At 40.9% G+C, this 23,678-nt stretch overlaps 1 protein-coding gene across 1 annotated transcript in view; it reads right to left on the reverse strand.

Moving 5' to 3' along the window:
- The window catches only part of ATM (ATM serine/threonine kinase), a 1,399,724-nt gene that overhangs the window by 289,976 nt on the left and 1,086,070 nt on the right, over positions 1-23,678 (reverse strand). The window contains exons 45-46 of the mRNA XM_086935231.1: positions 11,565-11,684; positions 11,215-11,449 (exon numbers count right to left, since the gene is read on the reverse strand). Coding sequence (XP_086791357.1) covers positions 11,215-11,449; positions 11,565-11,684 — 355 coding nt within the window. The remainder of the gene's footprint in view (positions 1-11,214; positions 11,450-11,564; positions 11,685-23,678) is intronic.

Consider the following 23,678-nt stretch of genomic DNA (forward strand, 5'->3'; position numbering starts at 1 on the left):
GAGGGACAAGGGAAGCCTTGACAGGGTGAACGAGAAGCGGCGGGGGCGCCCTGGCGGCTCCCGGGCCCCGGCGAAGAGAGGGCGCCTGCAGGGAGGGCTGGAGACGGTGTGCAGGACTGAACTTAACCGCTTACTGCAGGAGGTGGCCGACAGAGAGGAGGCAACGACAGCCTGGGCCGGGGGCTGTTGCCTCACAACTAGTACAGTTTCTTTGTTTTAGGGGGGGGGGGTGCGCTTGTGTGTTTGTGTGTGCGCGCGCCTGTGTGTATGTGGGCGGCGGCGGGGGGGGGGGGGGGGGAACTATGTGTGTTTGCGTGTGTATAGATGCGCTCGTGTGTGTGTGTGTCTCTGTGTGTGATGGCGGGGAGTCTATGTGTATGTGCGTGTGTGTAGGTGCGCTTGTGTGTGTTTTTCTGTGTTGCGCATGCGCGCAGGGGGAGGTGTGGCTGTGTGGTAAGGCTTTCCAGGAGAGGAGACAGGAGCTGGCCACAGCGAGCTCGTTCGCGTGGCCCGCTCAATTCCGAGCGCGCGGCCTGCTCCTGTCCCCTCTCATGAAAAGAAGAATCCAAAACAATAGGTCTCTGGCGAGACCGCACTTTGCGCGGTTCAACGCCACGAGACCTAAAAAAAAACCCACAAAGAACAGGGCTCCAAACTCGAATGGAACCTGGAAAGGAAAAGCAGATCCGCCAATCCCGGACTCACTAGTTAAAACCAAACAGGACTTAAACTTAACAATGGAGACTATCCTGACGAAACTAGTTGAAGTGCACAAACTCGCAGAATCGACAAAAGAAAATACTGTCTCGATGCAAGTAGAAATCTCAGGAATGCGTAGGGACCTCAGGGATACAAACAACAGAATTACAGAGGTGGAAAACAGAGTTGGGCAACTTGAAGACATAATGATCTCTACAAAAAAGTCAGTATCTAACCTCGTCCAAAAATCGGAGTCCTTTTCAAAACAGATGGTGGAGCTGAAAGACCGAAATAGAAGGGGTAACCTTTATATTTTTGGAATTCCTGAAGGAAGCGAGGATGAGGATGGGTCATGCATCGCATTCCTAGAAAAATGGATACCACAAATGTCAAATTTAGTGTTTGACAAAAACCCTTGGAGTTCGACAGAGCACATAGAGTCCCTACTAGGAAACACCCGAACCAAACAGAAGCCAGACCGATTGTCTGCAAGCCGCTGCGATACCAACATGGCGAGCAATACTTGCGTACATGAGGACACATAATCACCTGCTCTGGAACGAAAACAAAATTTTCATTTCCAAGACTATTCCAAGTCCACAGTCAATACACGGAAAAGCTTTCTAGCCCTTCGATCAAGAATGAGAGAATTGGGCTTCCAACATTCATTTACAGGTCCAGCTCCAGCAAGATACAGGGTGGTGGCTCATGGTTCACCTCATCTTTTCAACGATGGCACAGCCCTGAAAAAAGTCTTGGACAGCCATGAAGAGCACACGATGGACACATCTAATCCTAAAGACCAGTCGATGAAGGAGCGTCGCTGACATGTTTTATGGTGGTATACTTCACCTATGTCTTCTGTCTTACACGTTCTATGGGATGTCAGTCAGGAATGAGTGTATTGTAAGTGTACAAGACTAATGGTGATACCATTTGCTGTTAGGAAACAGTACATATGCAGGTATGTTCGCAAGATTGCAGGTATATATGTTAGCATATAATAGCATATGATTATATTTAGTGTCCAATATGTATTGTATGTATGATATGAATATCATAGATATGCCATAAAGACATAGATACCAAATGCATGATTACTCGAATAGAACAGTAAGGCCAAACTAAATATACTAAATAGACTAAATATACTATGATCTCAGAGCATATTTCAGATTAAGTTAGAGGTATTACATGTTGGTAATACACAAGTTTAGGTTGGACAACAGTTTACATGCAACTTACTCGTCTCCGAGAGGGAGTCACTCTTCTTTGCTATCCTCACGTCTAATGTTCCTAGAGGGGGGTGGAAGGGTGGGACAGAGGGATGAGATGAGGTGGGGTTCTACTTTGCTATATATAGTTTTTTTAGAATTATGTTCTGATTTCACATATAATTTTACATTTAAATCCTACCCTCCCTTTCTACCTTTTCCCTGATACTCCTCTTTCCTTTTCCTCCTCTTCCTCTTCTTCTTTCCCCTTCTCTTGCTGCTCTTCGCTAGCTTACTCAACGGCCAAGGAAGTGCTCACTTCATACAGGTGCGAAGGTCCAAAGACCTACTAAGATTACTATCATATACAATTCACCGTAACCCTAGTTACGCATGAATAACACAAATGATGATTTATACCGGAAGGAAAAATGGTAACCAACCTTATCAAAATTATCTCTTTGAATGTTAAGGGACTTAACCATCCGGTCAAAAGGAAAAAGATCCTGGATTATATCCATAAGCAGAGGGTGGACATTATCCTTCTCCAGGAGATCAAATTTGACGAAAACCTCGCGGAAACATTCAAGAACAACCAGTATTCTGAGGTACTCTGCTCAGGCGCTAAAGGGAAGAAGAATGGGGTCATAACTTTGATCTCAAAGAAATCCAGAATAACCATAACAGCACACTCCACAGATAATCAAGGGAGATGGATTATTTCCAAGTTACAGAAGGAGAATGATGTTATTTTTGTAACGAATGTATACGCACCCACGTACGATGATGCAGACTTCTGGGAGGAACTGGAGGAAAATATTAAATTGATCCCTGATCCAGCAACCTCAATTATTGCAGGTGATTTTAACCTCCCTCTAGGCCCTAACATGGACAGGAATTCATCCTGCATATTCAAGCCAAATAAATCACACAAAGCCCTGAAACACCTGTGCAATAGGTTTAACATGTTAGACGCATGGAGGCTTCAGAATCCGACGGAAAGGGAATACACATTTTACTCTTTTACTCACTATTCATACTCCCGTATAGACCACTTTTTAATTTCACGGTATGCTATTAGTAGAGTTGACCAATCTACGATTGAACCAAGAACTATATTAGACCTCTCGTGCATCACGCTATCACTTACAGACACAGACCCTTCTACCCCCCTCAAAGAACCTCTTTGGAGATTTAACAATTAAGTACTTAACTCACTTGAAAATAAAACAGTAATTGAGGAAGAGATCAAAAACTACTTACTAGATAATAAAGAGAATGAGACCTCACACCTTACAAGATGGGAAGCTCTAAAATCTACCATTAGAGGAGTAATCATAAAAATTAAATCTAACATGAATAAGAAAACAAACTCGCAACTAGACTCTTTAGAAAAAGATATTGCCCAACAAGAAAAGGCAAACATCCTTAATAGCGACCCAAGTACACTTACGGAAATCCTAAATAAAAAATACAAATACAACAAGATAATTAGTACGAGAGCGGGAATCTGGATAAATAAATAAAAAAGTCTTCGGCTCTGTGAGCCGAATATAGCCGGGAGGACTCTAGCCTCTTACTTAAAATGTTAAAGTCAGAGATATGCGATTAATGCTATCAAGGACGATAAAGGTAATACACATACTAATATCAATAAAATTGCTGATACCTTTAAGGAATTTTACAAAACATTATACGACTCAAACCCAAAAGTTATTCCACAAAAGATACAGGAATATTTGAACGAGGCATCATTGGAACCTTTAACTGTTAAAGAAATGGAATCCATTAATGGACGGATCAATATGGTGGAATTGGAAAATACAATTGAGAAGTTAAAAATAGGTAAAGCACCAGGCCCAGATGGGTTTAACGCATCATTTTATAAGGAGTTTGGTGACCTCCTGAAACACCCTCTCCTACTCCTTTTTCACCAGTTCGCCTCATCGAGGCAAGTAACTGGAACCCCAACCGAGTCAATTATCATCGTCATCCCGAAAGAAGGTAAAGACACCCTAATGACAAAAAAACTACAGACCTATCTCTCTCATAAACCTGGACTGCAAATTATATGCCATGATATTATCGTACCAAATACAGAAGCACATTTCCAAACTCATACACCCCGCCCAAACTGGCTTCCTAAAACAAAGGTTGTCTAGTGACAACACTCAAATCTTCTGCCATGCCATTGAAAAAGCTAAACTAATCATCTCACCAACTGTTGCCATAACACTAGACGCAGAAAAGGCATTTGATAAGGTTGATTGGAGGTTTTTAAAAGAGACACTCAAGAAATTCAATCTTGGGGATAATCTGGTCCAAATGATTATGGCCCTGTATCACAATCCCCAAGTCAGGATGAGAGCAGGAGGTGCTCCCTCCCCTTCGTTCCCACTAAAGCAAGGAACTAGACAGGGGAGCACCCTGTCACCTTCACTATTCCTTTTAGCGATCGAGCCCTTCCTCCAGCATCTGAGAAAAAAACAAAATATACCAGGCATAGACTTTTTCAAATTTAACTTTAAAGTTGCAGCCTATGCGGACGACGTCCTAGTGGTGACAAAAGAGGCTGACTCGGCCATCCCAGCCCTAATGGATAAGATTCATGACTACTCAGAGGTCTCAGGGTACACCCTTAATAAGGATAAAACAGAAGTTAAATTACTTAACATGGGCGGGTCAAGAGGTGTTTTGGGGGACTCCGGCTTGACATGGCAGACAGGAACGATCAAATACCTTGGTATTGAATTCTCAAATTATCTGATCTCTAAGTTAGAGGAGAACGACACTATTATCTTGAAAAAAAAATCACAGAACTCTTAGACGGACGGTTCAACATGGTGGGGGAAAATAGAAAGGGTAAAAATGATGATAACACCTCTCATTAACTATCTCATCAGTATGATAACCATGATACTATCAGATACTTTCCTCAAGAAAATAGACAAATCTATTAGTAAGTTTTTGTGGCAAAATAAAAGAGCGAGAATTGGCATGGAAAAGCTCAAACTTGACAAGAAAGAAGGTGGTGTAGGACTCCCTAACTTTAGGATATACCAAAAAGCCTACCTTTGTAAATAGGGGGCGATGTGGTTCAGGGATAACTTAGAATACAGACCCCAGTGGCTAGACGCAGAACTTAACCCATTCAATGAGATCCCGCTTCAGGCTTTAATGACTATGCAGGTCTCAAAGTTAGAACACTCCAAATACATCATACTCAACACGAAGAAAGCTCTGACTGACCTTGATTCAATATCCTCTACAAAAATAAGTACCTCAGACTCAACAGCAATTTGGCACAATCCCCAAATAAGAATAGACAGGAAAACAATCTACTGGAAGGAATGGTCACAGAAAGGCATTAATTTTATCAAAGATCTTTATGAGAGCACTTTGCCAATTCCATTCAATGTCCTAAAAAATGAAAGAGGGTTAACAGACCTAGACTTCTACAGATTCATTAAACTCAAGGTACAGATCTCTAAAATTAATACAAATACCTCACCCCCTTCACTTCCTTACAAATTGAATAGCTTGTGTAGCTCCAACCACATGTTCTCAAAAATTTACAAAGCCCTGCTGCCTGAACCTCGTAAATCTCATAAAACTAATGAGGAGAAATGGGAATCTGAACAGAATAGCAAAGCAATTAAACCGGATTGGGAACTAACCCATATGATGCCCTTTAAACATAAAATCTCTCCTACACTATCTCAAACAAAATATATGATAATAAAGAGGATCTATTGGCCACCTGCTAGACTGCACAAATTTAAACTTATCCAGTCACCACAATGCTGGAACTGTAACTCCCAAACAGGAGATTTGCCACACATGTTCCTCTTCTGCCCACTATTACAGATTTTTTGAAATAATGTCCTTAATCATATATCCCTGACTTTCAACATCTTCCAGGCGAAATAATGTTCATATATCCTATTTGGTTTCCAGGATCCAGATTTAAAAAAGGATGATGACCGCTTTCTGCTTGATCTAATGTTGACCTTGGCTTGTAAAATAGTTATGTGCAATTGGAAAAGCTTTAATAAAATCTCATACAAAACTTGGCAGGAATGGCTCACCTTTCTGAGGGGCACAGATAATATCGCTCTACAAACTTCCCCCTGGAAACTGGAAACCAAAACATAGAAAAATATGGAAGTCCCTGAATGAGACAAGCACGGTGTTTAAACCCCCATAATTTCAATTGAAAAAACTTACAGGCAACACCGGTAATCTGCGGCAATACCAATATGATGTGGGTGACCCTTGACCCCGAGTGAGCGCCCCTCTCCCCTCCCTCTATCTCTCTCCTTCTATTTCTATTTCTACTTCTACTTCTATTATTATTATTTTTAGTAGTAATATAGGTATTACAAGTATTAGTGGTATTATTATTATTATTATTATTTCATGGATGTCATTTAGGGGGAGCTACGTAATGGACTCCATAAGAATGTACGACTTAAGACCACATTTGTACAAGAAACACCCCGCCGAGTGTACCCAGATGCATTCATGGTTATTATTATGTATGGCTATGTAAGGTTATGCAGTAACAAATGTATAATGTATAAACCTCTGCCCTCTCTCCGCTTAACGACGTCAATACTGTTATATATTATTTTATTATTGTTTTGTTTTTTCCTGTTCTGTTTGGATAAAACTCAATACAAATTTACTGAACAAAAAAAGAAGTATGCATCCAAAGAGTATTTCACATTACAACTTGAAATTCCCAACACGGGTGAACAATGTAGCTATATATTTCAACTTCTCCATTAACTACGGCTGGCGAGACTGCCCTTCAGATCTAAATTATCTCCTAGAGCTTTGTTTTTTTTTCTCTATCTTGTGTTACATGGGAATTGGGGGTTTTACATAGTGTCAGACTTATAGATGAGTACATGTGCAGCTTCATTTTCTAGTCATTCAGAGAGACCATTCCTGGGAATGATAGTTCAAAGTCTGCTATGATGACTTCATTATTTCAGCCAGGTCAACACAGAAACCCATGGAGGCCAAAGGTTTCCGTACGGTTCCAATTGTTGAATATTGGGCAAATATGTTACAAGAACTGCAGGACACACAGGATGCCCCCATCCCGGCTGGGTGATGGTTATTAGTGTTCAGAGCCCACTGAACTCAGTTTGGTGCCCTACATAGGGTAAAGAGACGTATACAGGAGTAGGATCCATTACCCAGGTGAGTACGGGTAATGTTTGCAACAAACAACAGTGTCTCAACTGGAGTTCATTAAAACAGGACAGTAAAAATGGTGATATAAATCAGTAAAAGGCGGGGGGCAAAGGAAGGGAGACCACAACGAGGAAAGTAGAGTGAAAAAGGTTATTATATTGTAAGTAGTTCTAACAGCACTACAGTACAAATAATTATACAATGACTATAACACACAAAGTGAGCACTGGGCGTGCTATGTGACAGTGAACGGCGCAGTGACACAAGGGTGACGAGAGTAGCATGAACGGCGACAAGGGGTAAGGGGTGTGGTCAAAATTTACAAAAATGATATACAATGTTTGTTATATCAAGATTCAGACTAAATAGGTTGACCACACCAGCGCCCAAGTTCTATGCTGGGTAGTCCATGGCGTTTCAACCCGATTTATTTCAGGTCATCATCAGGACAATAGTCATTAGTTTGAAGGTAGTGCGTCTGGAGAAGAATGGGTAGGGACCAGTGAATCATCAAGAATCTGTGGGTACACAAGTGAATTAAATTGCCACAGGTAGTCAGGATGCTTTAATCGTCCCGACTAGCTGCATCCCGGAGGTTTAGTTCCCCATTGCAGCCCCAGGAGGAATTTGACCGCCATTCCGCGACCCCGCTTGACTCTTCCAATTCAAATTCGTATTGACCAACAGGCATTCCTATACACTGCCTGCATCAGCAGAACCCTCCCAGACTCATCACGCTGTGGTAATTTAATTCACTTGTGTACCCAAGGATCCTTGATGATTGACTGGTCCCTACCCATTCTTCTCCGGACGCCTGACTAATTTTTGTTCTGTTCAGCACTACCTTCAAACTAATGACGATTGTCCTTTTTTACGTCCTACATAGGGTAAGACAGATTCAGTGAGGCAATACTACTGTCATGTTACGGTTGATGAGTAGGATGCCTGCTATCTCCATTTCCCAAGTGAGAGGGAAGGTAGAGCTCTGGAATCAAATATTGAAAGATGTTGACTACTGGCTATGTCTTTTTTTGCACACAATATCACGGCACGCACCTCACAACAGTACTGTAAGGCATTACATATGAGGACATTATCAATGCTTACAATGTCAACGTGATCTGTTATTTAGCTTAGTTTGTTGTGATATTAAGTTTCTATCATATTGAACCATGTACTCCTGACATAGACTGATATTCATTGTTTCTGGCAAGCTGTACAAATGTCCTTCTCGGATGGCATTGTATGATGTGTATATTATGACCAAAAAATAAATACAAATTGGTTAAAAGAAACATAGAAACCAATGCATCTCATGCAGCCATAGATAGAATGTCACCACAGCCAGCACCTTTTTAAACATTAGTCACTGACCTGATGCCAAAGTGAAGAACTATGAACTAAAAATGCCAATTGTGAGAAATATGCCATTCTGAATGTGCTCTTGTTCAACTATTTATTGAGTACTGGCCTCAGTGAGATGGGATAGGTGGTGAGAGGAAGTAGAACATAATACTTTTTAATTGAGTCTGTATCTCACTTTTACTATATCCAGAACACACTGAACTAATGTCAGCCTTTAGTACTCCAAAAAGAAATGTATCAATCTGCCCCTGCACGGATTGACATGTTCTAAATGCAATATTAAAGACGTGTCCCATGTGTCAATAAATCATAGCTGAAACTTCAGCAGCTGTTTTCTGCTTCTCCAGCAACAGCTCTCAACACATTTTAGTATATGGTGTTGTCAAGAAAGTTACTGAGTGTAACCAAACCTTAATCTTAGAAGTGGAGCTAAAGGTACTGCAGTAACATCTTACCATCTGACTGCCAGCTTATTCCCTTAACAATTTTTCAACACTGAGGAGCATGCCCAGGTTCTTCAAATAGCCCCACAGTAAAGGACCAGAAACCCTTATCATAAACAATTCCTCCTAGCTAAAGAAGTGGCCATCCATTTATCAAAGGATACCTCTCTTGGTAAACTACTTCAAAGAACTAAGGCCACTATTTATCACCTGTTTCAAAGTCTTGAATATGTTCCTCAGTAAGAGTGAACCCTGGCAGTGGTCCAAATGACTGGTTGTCGTAACACATCTAAAGACCACTGAAGCATGGGAAACACACTATCCTCCAGACGCAAAATCTAAGCATTATTAGGCCTCATTTAGGCCTTCAGAGAATGTATCACCACAGTCAGTTACTGCATTCTTACAATAAAGAGCCTCTCACAGTAGACCTAGATTTCCTCAAAATTGTCAAGAAGGTAGTATAAGCCAAACTAAGCTTCACCCAAATAAATTAAATAACATTTTAAAAAGCCTCATCAAATAGGAGAAATAGTGCCTCGTCTTCTGCTCCTTTATTTGGGATATGTGACACCTTTAAATGGACATCAACTTCGTGAGACAAAACATTCTTGACATGAGCTATGCAGGAACTAGCAACCTCAGAAAGATGCCACTTTTCTGGTTTAGTGCACAACCTTTTGACATCCTGTGGGTACAGATTCACTCCCAATACATTATTCCTTTTAGGCTTTGTATAATGCTGTATGCTCGAAGAGAAATTGACATGACAACCAACTATTAAATGTTTTTCTAAATAAGATAATTCTTAATATTTCTATGAACTTACTTCACTATTTCTAGATCAATCCTCACTCTGAACCTTGTGCCTGGTTATCGATGCAGATGGCACTTTAACTGGGCAATGAATAACCTCTGGCATAAGTCAGTTCACATTGTCTTGGAAAACCAATGTTAGCTTTGGCCCTTTGTGCCACGTCAAGCTCCAGCACTGGATGATAGGGTAAATTGCTCATAAACTCATCAATTCTTAGCGTTACAGAGCTTTCAAAAGCCAGGGTAGCAGTAAATTACTGGCCCTCTACTGTAAAAAGAGCATGGCGCAGCCAATGAAGCCAAACACGACTTTGATTTAAAAATTACTGACAACATTTCTCCCTTTAGAGGTTGGAGTTAAATCATAGAGGCAGGCCAGAGCCATCTATATCAAAGTACCTGCATTATGCTCAAATGTCTGTCAATGAATCCTCACCACAGACTTGCCCGATGAGTGATTCCAAAACCAGCTCAAGCCTATCTTTTGAGTTCACAGAAGGATTTGTTGCTTTCTCGGAATATGTCCCTTCTAAAGCTAAGGATTTACACTGAAATTTCCCTCTTTTTCCCTCATATTTCCGTGATGACAACCTGGTCATCAGATCTGGGTGGAGAAAACAAGTCAATTCCCAAACTGCGAGGGCTATCAAGATCCCACAGAAAAAAGCCATAGATTTCCAACTGGCTCATATATAGCAGTCGCTAGAGTTCTGTATTACATTTTTTGCATCTGTTGCAAATCTTTAACCCCCAAAGACCCATTACTCATTTTGAAAACGGAATACAACATTAAAACAAATAAATATAAACTAGAATGATCGTAGGAATTTTACAACATGGCTCCGTAGCACATACCTAAGTTCCAACACCTAGGAACAGAAAGAACTGAAGGGGCTAGTTCAGGGTGGAACCATTTGTGCACTAGGGTGTTATAGCCGTGTTTAATATTAACTGGTGCCAGTGCAATGCCCTAAAACAAACAGCACCACCTTGTCCCAGAGCTGTGAGCACTAGGATAGTGTGTCAGAAGTTTCCAGGGTCACAGACCGGGCTGGATAGTAAAAGGATAAATACTCTGCTGAGGGAATAGAAACAAGAGAAAACAGTGATAAAACCGTTAAGTACTTTATGAAAGCAAAATTCCTGCACAGAGCAGGCCATGAAGTTCACGGGATCCATTTCAACTCTCACTTATCTGATTTTGTTAAATATGCAAGAAAAATGTATTAAAAAAGTTTAACAAGGCTTGTCTCTTTCATAGAAGAACATGATCTTTGAAAAATATCTCTAAGTTAGTCTTGGAATTAATATCTTGCTTACCCCTAAATACTGTTCAATAACGTTTGAGTCTTTTCAAGGATTTCCAGTTTGATATGGAAGAACATTCAAGTTTCATGTGAGACTATGGAAGAATCAATCTGGTCTTAGAATAAAAATTAGTCAGTCATATTTTCTGGCTTTGTGCATCCTACCTGAGTATTTCTGGCAGTCCGTGCCAGTTGTGAAAACTCCACTAAATGTTTGGTGAGTATTTCTTTAATGCACTCTCGTGTAGAGTTCTTGCTTTCTTTTTGCAGCAGGACCTCCAACATAACTGTTCGTAAGGCCATTATCGGCTCTTGGAAGCTGAAATCACTGTCCCTGAGGAGCTGAGATTGCTTTTGCCACTTCATGTAAACATCATACAAGTCCTCCTCAGTAATAGTCCTGGAAGCACATATTTGTAAATTACTTTGCACTGCTTGCAAAAATACACTTCACAAAAAAGATTACAAATCTGTATTTTTGACCATAGTTCCAATAGTATAATTTAAGGAAATACCTGGAGAGAAGCTTGCCTATGTTTTGAAGCTCTCCAAGAGCCTGCAACCGGCAGAGTGTTGGATACAGTGAATAAACAGATTCAAGACTTCCCTTGCATAACTCTTCCACTTCTCTTATCCTAAAAATAAAGGGATGTTAAGCACAACTTTAATGACATTAGATATTTAACACTTTCAGTCTACAACTATTAGCATACACTTTACAACAGCCAAGTGTTGCAAACATATTTGTCTCCATCATTGGCAATTACCAAATAGAAAATACAGTATCCATGTGTTATGCCTCATTTTCCAAGGGGTCAGACTGCAGGTGTTTATGCAACCTATTGATTAGATTTCCTTCATAAAGCCATAGCGCTCAGCCATTCACACACTGCATTTTAAGCAACAAGAGTAAATGGGCAGGTCTGAAAATGCTTTACTATCAGACACTGCATTCATGCCATGGAAATGGAATCTCAAGTACAACCATTCTATAACTTGCATAGATGCCCTAGTGATTCCAAGATCATTACAGATTATTAATCTCATAGATTTCCCAAGCAACCACACACTACACATAGTGATGAATAACTGTTCCTAAAGAAAATGCTATGCTTACAATCAAGCAGAGCCTATCTATTATAGGTAATTTCTTATCAGAACTCCAAAAGTCAATGTCGCCGGAGTAACTCTTACCCTAAGAAATCCAGCATTACCTTAAATATGTTTCTGACTTTGGGGCAATAGACCGATACAACCTCAGACATCTTTAAGGCGACAGGGAAGAAAGTCTTACTTACTTGCAATCCTAGTTCTGCATTGTATGAATCTTAACTGATGGTCATAAACATATTCTGTCCTGTGTGAGGGGTCTCAGTAATACTTCTTTTTCATAAATATTGTCTAGAGGGGACATCATAGGCCGGGCAGCGATTGATCCCCCTTTATTGCACATTTTAACAAAGCCTAAACCAAGTTAACCACATGAGGGTTCGTTATACTCAACGTGGAGCTCACTCGCCCCCTATTCAAGCCCATCGTGGCATTAGACAAGGCTGTATATTGGCCACTTATTTAATTTTTAGCATACATCAATGCCCTGGACACCTTTTTTGCTTCTTGAACAAGTGATATACCTAGAATTAGCTCCGGCTTAGACCCAGTACTATTGTACTTGGATAACGTGGTTTTAAATGCATGTACAGCAAAAAGGGCTACAATTACTTTTAGATGGTTTTAATAATTTTCTGCATGGGCTAGAGCTTAAAGTGAATCACAAAAATCCTTTGTCATGACCTACGGCCCAAAAAATAGCAGGTCGAAAAAATGTTGTTGAGGAAACCCCAATTTTAAAGACAAAGGATTTTAATTACCTAGATCTCATGTGTAATGAGAATATGCAGTGGGAATGAGTAATACGCCTGGAGTCCCAGAGGGTGAAGGCCTCTTGTGAATCAATTTTTAGGCTCACTAGGAAATTTGGGCACAAGCCCCTAAAAGAAATTATCATGCTTTATAAAAGCAAAATCCTTAGCGCGGGTACATAATGGGTAGGTGTCTGGGGATGCACAACAGTAAAGACCGTACAGGGGTCAGAGAATACATTTTTAAATGGTTGTTATGGACCCCTAAATCAAGCACAAGTTTCATAACTCAAACTGGAGGTAGGCTTTTTGTAAGACCCAGTATGCCTGGCTCCTATTCAAAGGGGGATCAAAATTCGGTCCATTCCTGAATTGGGCTTTACACAAAGAATAGTAGAAGATTATCCTGAGCAGAGGAACTTGATAGACATCCCTTGGCTCAGTATATTAAAAATACTCTTTGAGATCTGGAATTGAAAACCTTTTTGAAGGATAGGATAAGTCCACTTTTTAAGAACCAGGTCAAGGTAAAGTTTCTCACACACGAAGAGGAAGTTAGGTTTATGAAAGTAAGTGGCCTCATAACGGTCCAACCATATGTGCCACTGTCAATTACCAATGGCATGGGGTCCTATTTAACATAGGTAAATGTGCCAGAGCTTAGATTTGACCTCACACAGCTTAGAGGGAATAAGATACATTTTCTAGTGGCCTTTCCTGTTACAGGTACTTGGTTTCCCTCATTACCGTGTTGCCCATATGGTGAAAAGTTACACCAGTCAACCAAGCACATTATTCTCTTCTGTTCCCTATATCCCACTTAAAGAATATCGTTTTTCTGCCCAATTATTAGTGGAAGATATTTCACTAATTATCAGTAGGGTTTGCTTTTCCTCCAGAGCCTTGAGAATCCTTTGACATGCAGCTCAGTCCTGTATTTTATTACCCAAGCTTTGAAATTGAGAATTAAATATGCATTGTGATTTAAGGAGTGATAGTGTTTTTAAACATAAACATCTGTTTTTGACTGCCTAATATTTTAAAATTGCATTAAGTTACAGGTGGTATGACAAGCATAGCATGTTGTTGATACGATTTTATAGCAAAGTGAAATTGTTTAGACAAGATTTTAATATGCAAACGGGGGGTATAGCTCTCGCTGATTGCAATACGATTCCATTGTAAAGTGATATTTTTAGATGAGATTGTATTAAGAACATTTCCTCTTGACTGTTTGAAATGTTATAATAGTGGCTGTTTGATATTTGATAATTGTTTTATGACAAAGAGTCACGTAGTAACCACAACCACAGCAGTAACCACAACTCGATTACAATATGATTTTAATGTCAGGAATTATTCCCCAAATGAGATTTTTTATTGTGCTTTTATCGTCTAATGACCAAATAAAGTTGATGACTGACAAGTTGTTTTGGAGATGAAAGCTGTTATTATCCACATGCAGGCCTAACCTCCATAAACGTAAGTTAAAAATGTGCACTACTTTTTTAAGGAGCCATTAGATCCAAACTCTGTGTATGCTTTGGGCTGGCTGTCACCACAGAGATTCAGGTTTTTCGAGGGAGATACTCATAATTTTTATTTTAACTGAATCACAATTTGCTGCTGAGAATGGAAAGATCAGAGGGAAGCAGGGTGATTATTTGTGGCTTCAGTGACTATTACAATGATACACAACTAGGTTAACAAGTAACATTTCGTTCGGAATCATAACATCTTCACTGATAATCATAAAAAAAAAAATACTTCAACAAACTTGTCCCAAGAAAGCTTTGGTCCACAACAATCAATGGCACAATAATCCAGGGAATTTACTTATCATCCAAACCTTATCTGAAAATATCCTTCAAAGGTGATTAACAACTAATGTGAAACAATGTCATAAAGGTCCATAGGGATTAATTCAATAATGCAATACTATGAATTGTTAATCTGTCACAAAGAAATTAGCATGCAGTTGACCAGATGCCCATTAGAAAACATAGTCCGTAATTTGATTAATTCAGTTTATAAATAAAAGACACACATTTTAAAACGTGCAAATGGCGCAGAGCTCTGTGATAAGTGAAGTACAATGAGGATTAATAGAAATAGCTTTAAAAAACTCAATTGCCTTGCATTATTACAAGGGCCTGGATTTTTAGGAGGGTAAGCAGATTTTTTCAGTGGAAAGGCTTAACGTCGTGAGGATATCTACCTCCAACTAGTCTCTGGCAGGTCCTTGTTGTATTTGTGATTATTGAGTGGGGGGCGGCCTGGCTGTTTTTTCCCTCTAACGCTCCTTGTTGTGAAGGAATTATTTCACAAGGGACAAAAAATAAACCGAATTAGTTCTCCGATTTTCCCATCTATTAAATTCTCTAGACAATCTCAGTTCAAAAATGTAAGTATTTCAACCTTTCTAAAATAAATCAATGGGTGTTGGCATCCATGTCATCCTGTAGACGTGCATGTGTTAGGACTTATGCATGTGCCTGCATCAATATGCATGCAAGCTGTGTAAAAGATGCGGGCCCCATTTTATTTTTACTTACCAATCTAATAAGTCAAACGTCATTTACATATGTAAATTAAAAAAAAACAAAGAAAACATTTTAAATGTGTGTGAGTGTATTCGTTATAGCTCTGTAGTGCACTGTTCTGTCGAGAATAGTGTCTCCCCAGGGCACTCGAAATTGAATGTTCAATAGTTTGTTCAATAAAGTTCAAAAAAGTTCAAAAACATGTAATTCTGTTTCAAAGCTTTTCTTTACTGATTGTTCATTTCATGATTCATCTCATGGTGTATGATTATTCAAATCATTGGCCCAATGCATTTCGGGCTGTGCCCTTCATCGGGGGCCCTGTGCAATTCTGTAACAATGACAAATAAAGTACAGTTTCAACAAACAAAATGATATCTCTACATTTGTTCATGTGGGTATAATCTCAATCAAAAATTGTGCATTTTTTCTATACATGCAACGGAGGAAGGAAATCGGTGCCGGTGGTATTGAAGAATGGAAAACTCTGATGGTGTGAAAAAATGAGTGCTCTGTATACGATAATGGTCGTGAGTGAAGGTGAATTGGGGGTGCCTAGGGAATCTTAACGGTGTGAATGCGCTCTGAGAGTTCACAAAATCTAACCTGGTCAGACGTTTGTATTGCCACACAGGCGTCAGATAATATCTGTAACGGAAAGGAAAATGCAAAAAATGAGCTGTGGTCGGTCTACGCGTTAATCGGAAAATGAAACGGAAATCATTTTTCGAAGCTCGTCTCCGTTTATAAAGCGGGCTTACCGGGTAAAGTGTTGTCATCGAATCCTAGATTTTGTGAACTCTCAGAGCACGTTCACACTGTTAAGATTCCCTAGGCACCCCCAATTCACCTTCACTCACGACCATTATCGTATACAGAGCACTCATTTTTTCACACCATCAGAGTTTTCCATTCTTCAATACCACCGGCACCGATTTCCTTCCTCCGTTGCATGTATAGAAAAAATGCACAATTTTTGATTGAGATTATACCCACATGAACAAATGTAGAGATATCATTTTGTTTGTTGAAACTGTACTTTATTTGTCATTGTTACAGAATTGCACAGGGCCCCCGATGAAGGGCACAGCCCGAAATGCATTGGGCCAATGATTTGAATAATCATACACCATGAGATGAATCATGAAATGAACAATCAGTAAAGAAAAGCTTTGAAACAGAATTACATGTTTTTGAACTTTTTTGAACTTTATTGAACAAACTATTGAACATTCAATTTCGAGTGCCCTGGGGAGACACTATTCTCGACAGAACAGTGCACTACAGAGTTGTATCGAACCCAAGTACAGTGGGCTTAACCTCAGGGGCACCACCCACCTTCAATGAACTCACAAACACATTAAACCAAAGGAGTGCGCATCCCAACTTCCAATTGGATTTGTGATTTTATCAATTTCTGTACCAAAAACAGTGGATACAGCACCCAAAGACCATCATGCAATTTGACGACCTATCTCACTCAACTGATCAAAGGGCCGACACTTTGGCATTCACGGAAGATGATTCAAAGAGAATCTACGCTCTAATTCAGGAGGATGAAAGCCCCGGCACCAGTACAGGTTCAACGCAAGCAAACATTAAGCAACTACTATACATGTCTAAACACATAGTTAACCAATGATTACACGCAAGTACTTTAATAAAGTACCACAAGGCACAGCGAATTCCACGAGGTCTACGGATATCCCTTAAATCAACCTTGTGTAAGAATAATGCTCGCTTCACAGAAAAATGGTTCGCAATATTGAATAAGTGCTCCCTTGATCTAATACTACTTATCATAGAAGAACTGGCCAAACTCATTGAAGATTTAAATAAAGAAACAGCCACACTCAAGGATGAATTAAACACCATGTTATCCAAGGAGGAATGGGATGAGGTACTAATAGACATCAATAAACAACTTGACATCTACACCAAAGAGATAAATGAACGTAAAATTAGAAAGTTCAAAAGGGACACCACTGATTACCGCACCGGAGAAGTATACAATTGGGCAGACATATATGCCCGCAGACGACAACAAAAACCTCAGTATAAATCATCGGACGAGACTTCATCGGATGATTCACAATCCAACAGAAGAGGTCCTACAACTTCAAGAAATGTTCAAAGATCCAGAGATGAAAATCAAACACTTGACTCAAACCAACAACAAGCAACAACTTCTACTACCACATCGACTCCTTTTTTAGAGAGAGGCCATGGACGCCCAAAAGAACCAGGAGGGGGAGAAGCAGGAAGAACAAGAGATCAACAACCAGAAAGTATAGCACAGAACACCAGAAGTCACAGGACCTAGTAATCAACATTTCAAGCCAGAACATCAACGAGTTTCAAACCAAAACACTACAAAAAGGCACATCATTTGTCCCTACTTACCACTCGAACTTATTAGAAACACAAATCTGTGTTTACAAATTCCTAAGGAACTTACGCCTCAGACATTTTTTTTTCCAACGTGGTAGAGAAACCAATTACAGACACCGAAACAGATAAACTGAGAGGTCTCAGGAACCCCAGCCGCTTCATACCACCAGTGAGCCACAAGGTACTTGACGCCTTTGAAAAAGTAGTAAACCAAGATGTCTTAAAAATCTTCAAAGCACCCAGACCCAAAAGAACCAACTTCACCCAGAAGGAGAGAATGGCCATTCAAAATTTGGCGGAAAATAAAAACATCACCATACGTCAGGCAGATAAGGGCGGCGCCCTCATAATCATGGACACCGAGTTTTATGAAACGAATGAAAAGACCATGTGAACGACAATAACACTTACATGAAATTGAGAGGAGACCCAACCAACGAATACAAAAAAATCCCGATTACCATCATTTTAAAAGCAATTGAAACAGGAATTATTGGCAACAAGGAAAAAGAATACCTCATCAAACAAAATCCATCAGTACCCTATATTTACATGATTCCAAAAATACACAAGCACCCCACAGTTCCTCCATTCCGGCCAATTGTTTCTACAGTCAATTCAATCCACGAACCAGTAGGAAAATTCATTGACAAACATTTACAACCATTAGTACAACAGATTCCGACATACATCAAGGACACCACCCACTTTCTGAATATTTTAGAAGAGCATAAGTCTTCATTCACCACTGAGATGATCCTGACCAGCATCGATGTGAAGGCATTATACACTTCAATTCCTCATGACTTAGGACTAACAGCACTTGAGAACACACTAATTAACAGTGAAACGGTCGAAGCAAATCTGAAACTGCTAATCATGGAATTAATGCATTTTACATTATTCCACAGTTATTTTCAGTACAATAATGAATTTTTTGGACAATGCAACGGGACCTCCATGGGAAATTGTGCCGCCCCGGCATATGCAAACATCTTCATGCACTTTTATGAAACAGAGCACATTCTCAACAACCCATCATGGAAAGACAATCTCATATTGTACAAAAGATACATAGACGACATTTTTGTACTGTGGAAAGGATCAACCACCGAACTAACATCAGCCATTCAAAATCTCAACAATGTCAATGACCGGATCCAATTCACCTACAACATTAACCACAAACAATTATCATTTTTGGATGTATTAATCATCAAAGAACAAGACAAATTACACACTACAGTATTTCAGAAACCGACAGACAGAAACAACTTGTTGCATTTCCAAAGTTTTCACCAACCTCCACTAAAAAAAATCTTCCTTACTCCCAACTGCTACGAGTAAAACGCATCACCTCCTCACCACAATTGTATGAAGAGCAGAAAGAAAACATGATCAAGAAATTCAGGGACCGGGGATACCTGCAACCATACTGGAACCAGCTGTGAAGAGAATAAAACAAATGAACAGACAACAACTTTTGATACCATCCACTCCAAGGGAGGAACGGAGATCCGTGTTCATTTCAAAATACTCCACCAGGAGTTATAACATCAAAAAAATCATACTAAAACACTGGCCGTTACTGGCCTTGGAAGACGATTTTAAGGGAATTTTTTCTTCAAATCCCAGATTTGCATATGAACGGACGAGAAACCTCAAAGAACTATTGAAACCAAAAATCATGCAAACTCCTACTACATATAAAGGCACGTTGGCCTGCCACAATTGTGGAAATTGTAATTCCATTATTAGAGGGAATGAAATCAACCATCCATCCAGTGGAAGCAAAATCAAATTGAAAGTCAATGGCACCTGTGACAGTACCAACCTTGTGTACATGCTTAAATGTCCATGTGGACTCCCATACGTGGGCAAGACATCCAGAAAAATAAAAACCAGATTGACAGAACACCGCAGTAACATTCGCCTCAAATCCAGCAAATCCACTGTGGCAGTACATTTTAATGAACATCACCACAATCCCAGCCAACTGAAGTTTTGCATTTTAGAAATAGCACCATTACTTCCAGGAAGAGACAACGACCAATACTTGTTAAGACGCGAACTATATTGGATCAATAGACTGTCATCCACAACCCCAAGAGGTCTCAATGAACGTTTGGAATTCAGTTGCTATTTGTAGATAAATGTTTTATTACGATTTGATAAAATGAATTTCCCTGTCATTTGAACACATGCTACTGGTGTGAAAATTAATAGATATGAGTTTACGACACATATTAGCATTCACACACCATGTACTTTATTTTTAATTTCATTTAATTTTAATTTTCAAGTCTATCTTCATTTCTCCACTTTCCTCCCTCACAGCATTGTACCCCTCCGAGTGAACATTATGTTTCACATATTGATTCTTCCCGTCCACGCGATCATTAGACAACACACTCGATCTGTAAACATAACGTCACGGACTGTTTTCGACACGTGACTCACGGGCAGCCAATGGTCACATTTGGCACTACGCACACACCCGGCCAATCAGCTTCACCCTGACAATATAGGAACTTTCCGCCCGCATTCAAACCATGAACGCGGAAGAATTTCCGAACGCACACCGCTTTACCGGAATCCCATCTAGGATTCGATGACAACACTTTACCCGGTAAGCCCGCTTTATAAACGGAGACGAGCTTCGAAAAATGATTTCCGTTTCATTTTCCGATTAACGCGTAGACCGACCACAGCTAATTTTTTGCATTTTCCTTTCCGTTACAGATATTATCTGACGCCTGTGTGGCAATACAAACGTCTGACCAGGTTAGATTTTGTGAACTCTCAGAGCACGTTCACACCGTTAAGATTCCCTAGGCACCCCCAATTCACCTTCACTCACGACCATTATCGTATACAGAGCACTCATTTTTTCACACCATCAGAGTTTTCCATTCTTCAATACCACCGGCACCGATTTCCTTCCTCCGTTGCATGTATAGAAAAAATGCACAATTTTTGATTGAGATTATACCCACATGAACAAATGTAGAGATATCATTTTGTTTGTTGAAACTGTACTTTATTTGTCATTGTTACAGAATTGCACAGGGCCCCCGATGAAGGGCACAGCCCGAAATGCATTGGGCCAATGATTTGAATAATCATACACCATGAGATGAATCATGAAATGAACAATCAGTAAAGAAAAGCTTTGAAACAGAATTACATGTTTTTGAACTTTTTTGAACTTTATTGAACAAACTATTGAACATTCAATTTCGAGTGCCCTGGGGAGACACTATTCTCGACAGAACAGTGCACTACAGAGTTGTATCGAACCCAAGTACAGTGGGCTTAACCTCAGGGGCACCACCCACCTTCAATGAACTCACAAACACATTAAACCAAAGGAGTGCGCATCCCAACTTCCAATTGGATTTGTGATTTTATCAATTTGTGTATTCGTTATAGCAAAGCAAAGCATCCAGCAGCAAATGGCAGCTCCTGGGCCATCTCAAAAAAGCAACTTTACATTTTCTTTGTTAAGTTGCATTTTGCAAATGAGGAGCAAATAGGGGTAGTGTTGCGGTGGCAATTTGCTACAGCGGTTACGTATCTTAGGGCTGTACCCAGTGCTTAATTTGTAAAATATGAAGTGCAGGTGCTCAAATCTTTGTCGGAGGCCACACCTACTTTTCGCTGGCTCCACCCACTTCCTTCTTTGGCCCCACCCACTTTCTATATGAGCTCCACCCACTTCCTCAACTGGCACTGCAAAAAGACAGATGAATTTCAGCAAAGGAGCCTTCCTCATAGTAAGGTTTGATAGTAGGTTCCCCTACTACTTCTACTTCTAGGAACATCCAGGCTAGTGTCCGACGCTCAATATTTCATCAGCCTCTAATCACACATGCAGTCTGTCTTAAAAAAACATTATTACCTAGCTGCAGGCGGGTTAGAAAAGCACAACATTCTGATAATACAGTGCTCTAAATGGGATTTTACAGCCACAAGAAACTCACTAAAAGAGATATCACAGAAATACTCCTCAGTCCTGAAGCAGCACCCAGGCGGTGTAAAATGCACTGAATGCATTTGGCTCAAATAATTAACTGTAGCTGCAGTTAAACATACCTAATGAAGTATTTGCACAAGTCATCCACAGCCCCAGCCTGTGCCTGTACCTCCCTGAGCTGAATATTCCTAAAATAAGAACCTCTTTCCCAGTACTGCTCTCTCCACAAGCCCAGGCTTTCCCTCCTGGCCCTGAATATTCCTGGCCTAGGAGCATCTTTCCATAGTCCCAGCCTATCGCCTCCCACAGCACTGCTGTTATCAGAACACCTGTGACCTGCCACACCCCCGGGTATAGCTCCCTCTGGCAGCTGTCTCTGTTCTAGGAACCTCTCTCCACAGTCCCATGCTGCCTCTTTTGTTGCAGCATTGTCTACTAAGAGCCTCTCTCTGCCTCTCTTCTCCTTCAGACCCTCTGGAGCCTGCTGCACCCCTCCGAGGACCCTCCTGCTCGCTGCCAGACGTTTGAGGCGAACCTCTTTGCCCAGGGCCGGTGCCAGCACTTCTTCCTTTAGCCTGCTGCCTGAGGTACCACCGGCTGGGCCACGGGGCTCAGCCTGGTAAGGGCTGGCCTCAGCCGCCATGACTATTTCAACAGGAGCCTGGGAAGTGGGAACAGACACCGCTGCGGGGGGGTGCGTTCTCTCGAATTACGCCACCTCTCTCTGACCCCGGAATCTCTTACTGTCTGTGACTGTGACCTAAGACCCCTCTGTGCCACCTTAGCGACCCTCACACACACTGTAGCTTCGCTGGCGATGCCTCTCTGACCCCTGAGTCTAGCACTCTCTGCGACCCCCCAGTGATGTCTCTCTGCGTGCCGTCTGCCCCCTGTGTCTGGTGGTACTGTCTGAGGCTGCGAGGCACCAGTTCTGTCCCTCTGCCCCCTGCCTCAAGTGTGGTACTCTGTGGCCCAGTGCTTAATTTGTAAAATATGAAGTGCAGGTGCTCAAATCTTTGTCGGAGGCCACACCTACTTTTCGATGGCTCCACCCACTTCCTTCATTGGCCCACCCACTTTCTATATGAGCCCCACCCACTTCCTCAACTGGCACTGCAAAAAGACAGATGAATTTCAGCAAAGGAGCCTTCCTCATAGTAAGCTTTGATAGTAGGTTCCCCTACTACTTCTACTTCTAGGAACATCCAGGCTAGTGTCCGACGCTCAATATTTCATCAGCCTCAAATCACACATGCAGTCTGTCTTAAAAAAACATTATTACCTAGCTGCAGGCGGGTTAGAAAAGCACAACATTCTGATAATACAGTGCTCTAAATGGGATTTTACAGCCACAAGAAACTCACTAAAAGAGATATCACAGAAATACTCCTCAGTCCTGAAGCAGCACCCAGGCGGTGTAAAATGCACTGAATGCATTTGGCTCAAATAATTAACTGTAGCTGCAGTTAAACATACCTAATGAAGTATTTGCACAAGTCATCCACAGCCCCAGCCTGCGCCTGTACCTCCCTGAGCTGAATATTCCTAAAATAAGAACCTCTTTCCCAGTACTGCTCTCTCCACAAGCCCAGGCTTTCCCTCCTGGCCCTGAATATTCCTGGCCTAGGAGCATCTTTCCATAGTCCCAGCCTATCGCCTCCCACAGCACTGCTGTTATCAGAACACCTGTGACCTGCCACACCCCCGGGTATAGCTCCCTCTGGCAGCTGTCCCTGTTCTAGGAACCTCTCTCCACAGTCCCATGCTGCCTCTTTTGTTGCAGCATTGTCTACTAAGAGCCTCTCTCTGCCTCTCTTCTCCTTTAGACCCTCTGGAGCCTGCTGCACCCCTCCGAGG

This window comes from Lissotriton vulgaris, chromosome 8 (assembly GCF_964263255.1).
Source record: "Lissotriton vulgaris chromosome 8, aLisVul1.2, whole genome shotgun sequence".
In the NCBI taxonomy this organism is placed as follows: Eukaryota; Metazoa; Chordata; class Amphibia; order Caudata; family Salamandridae; genus Lissotriton; species Lissotriton vulgaris.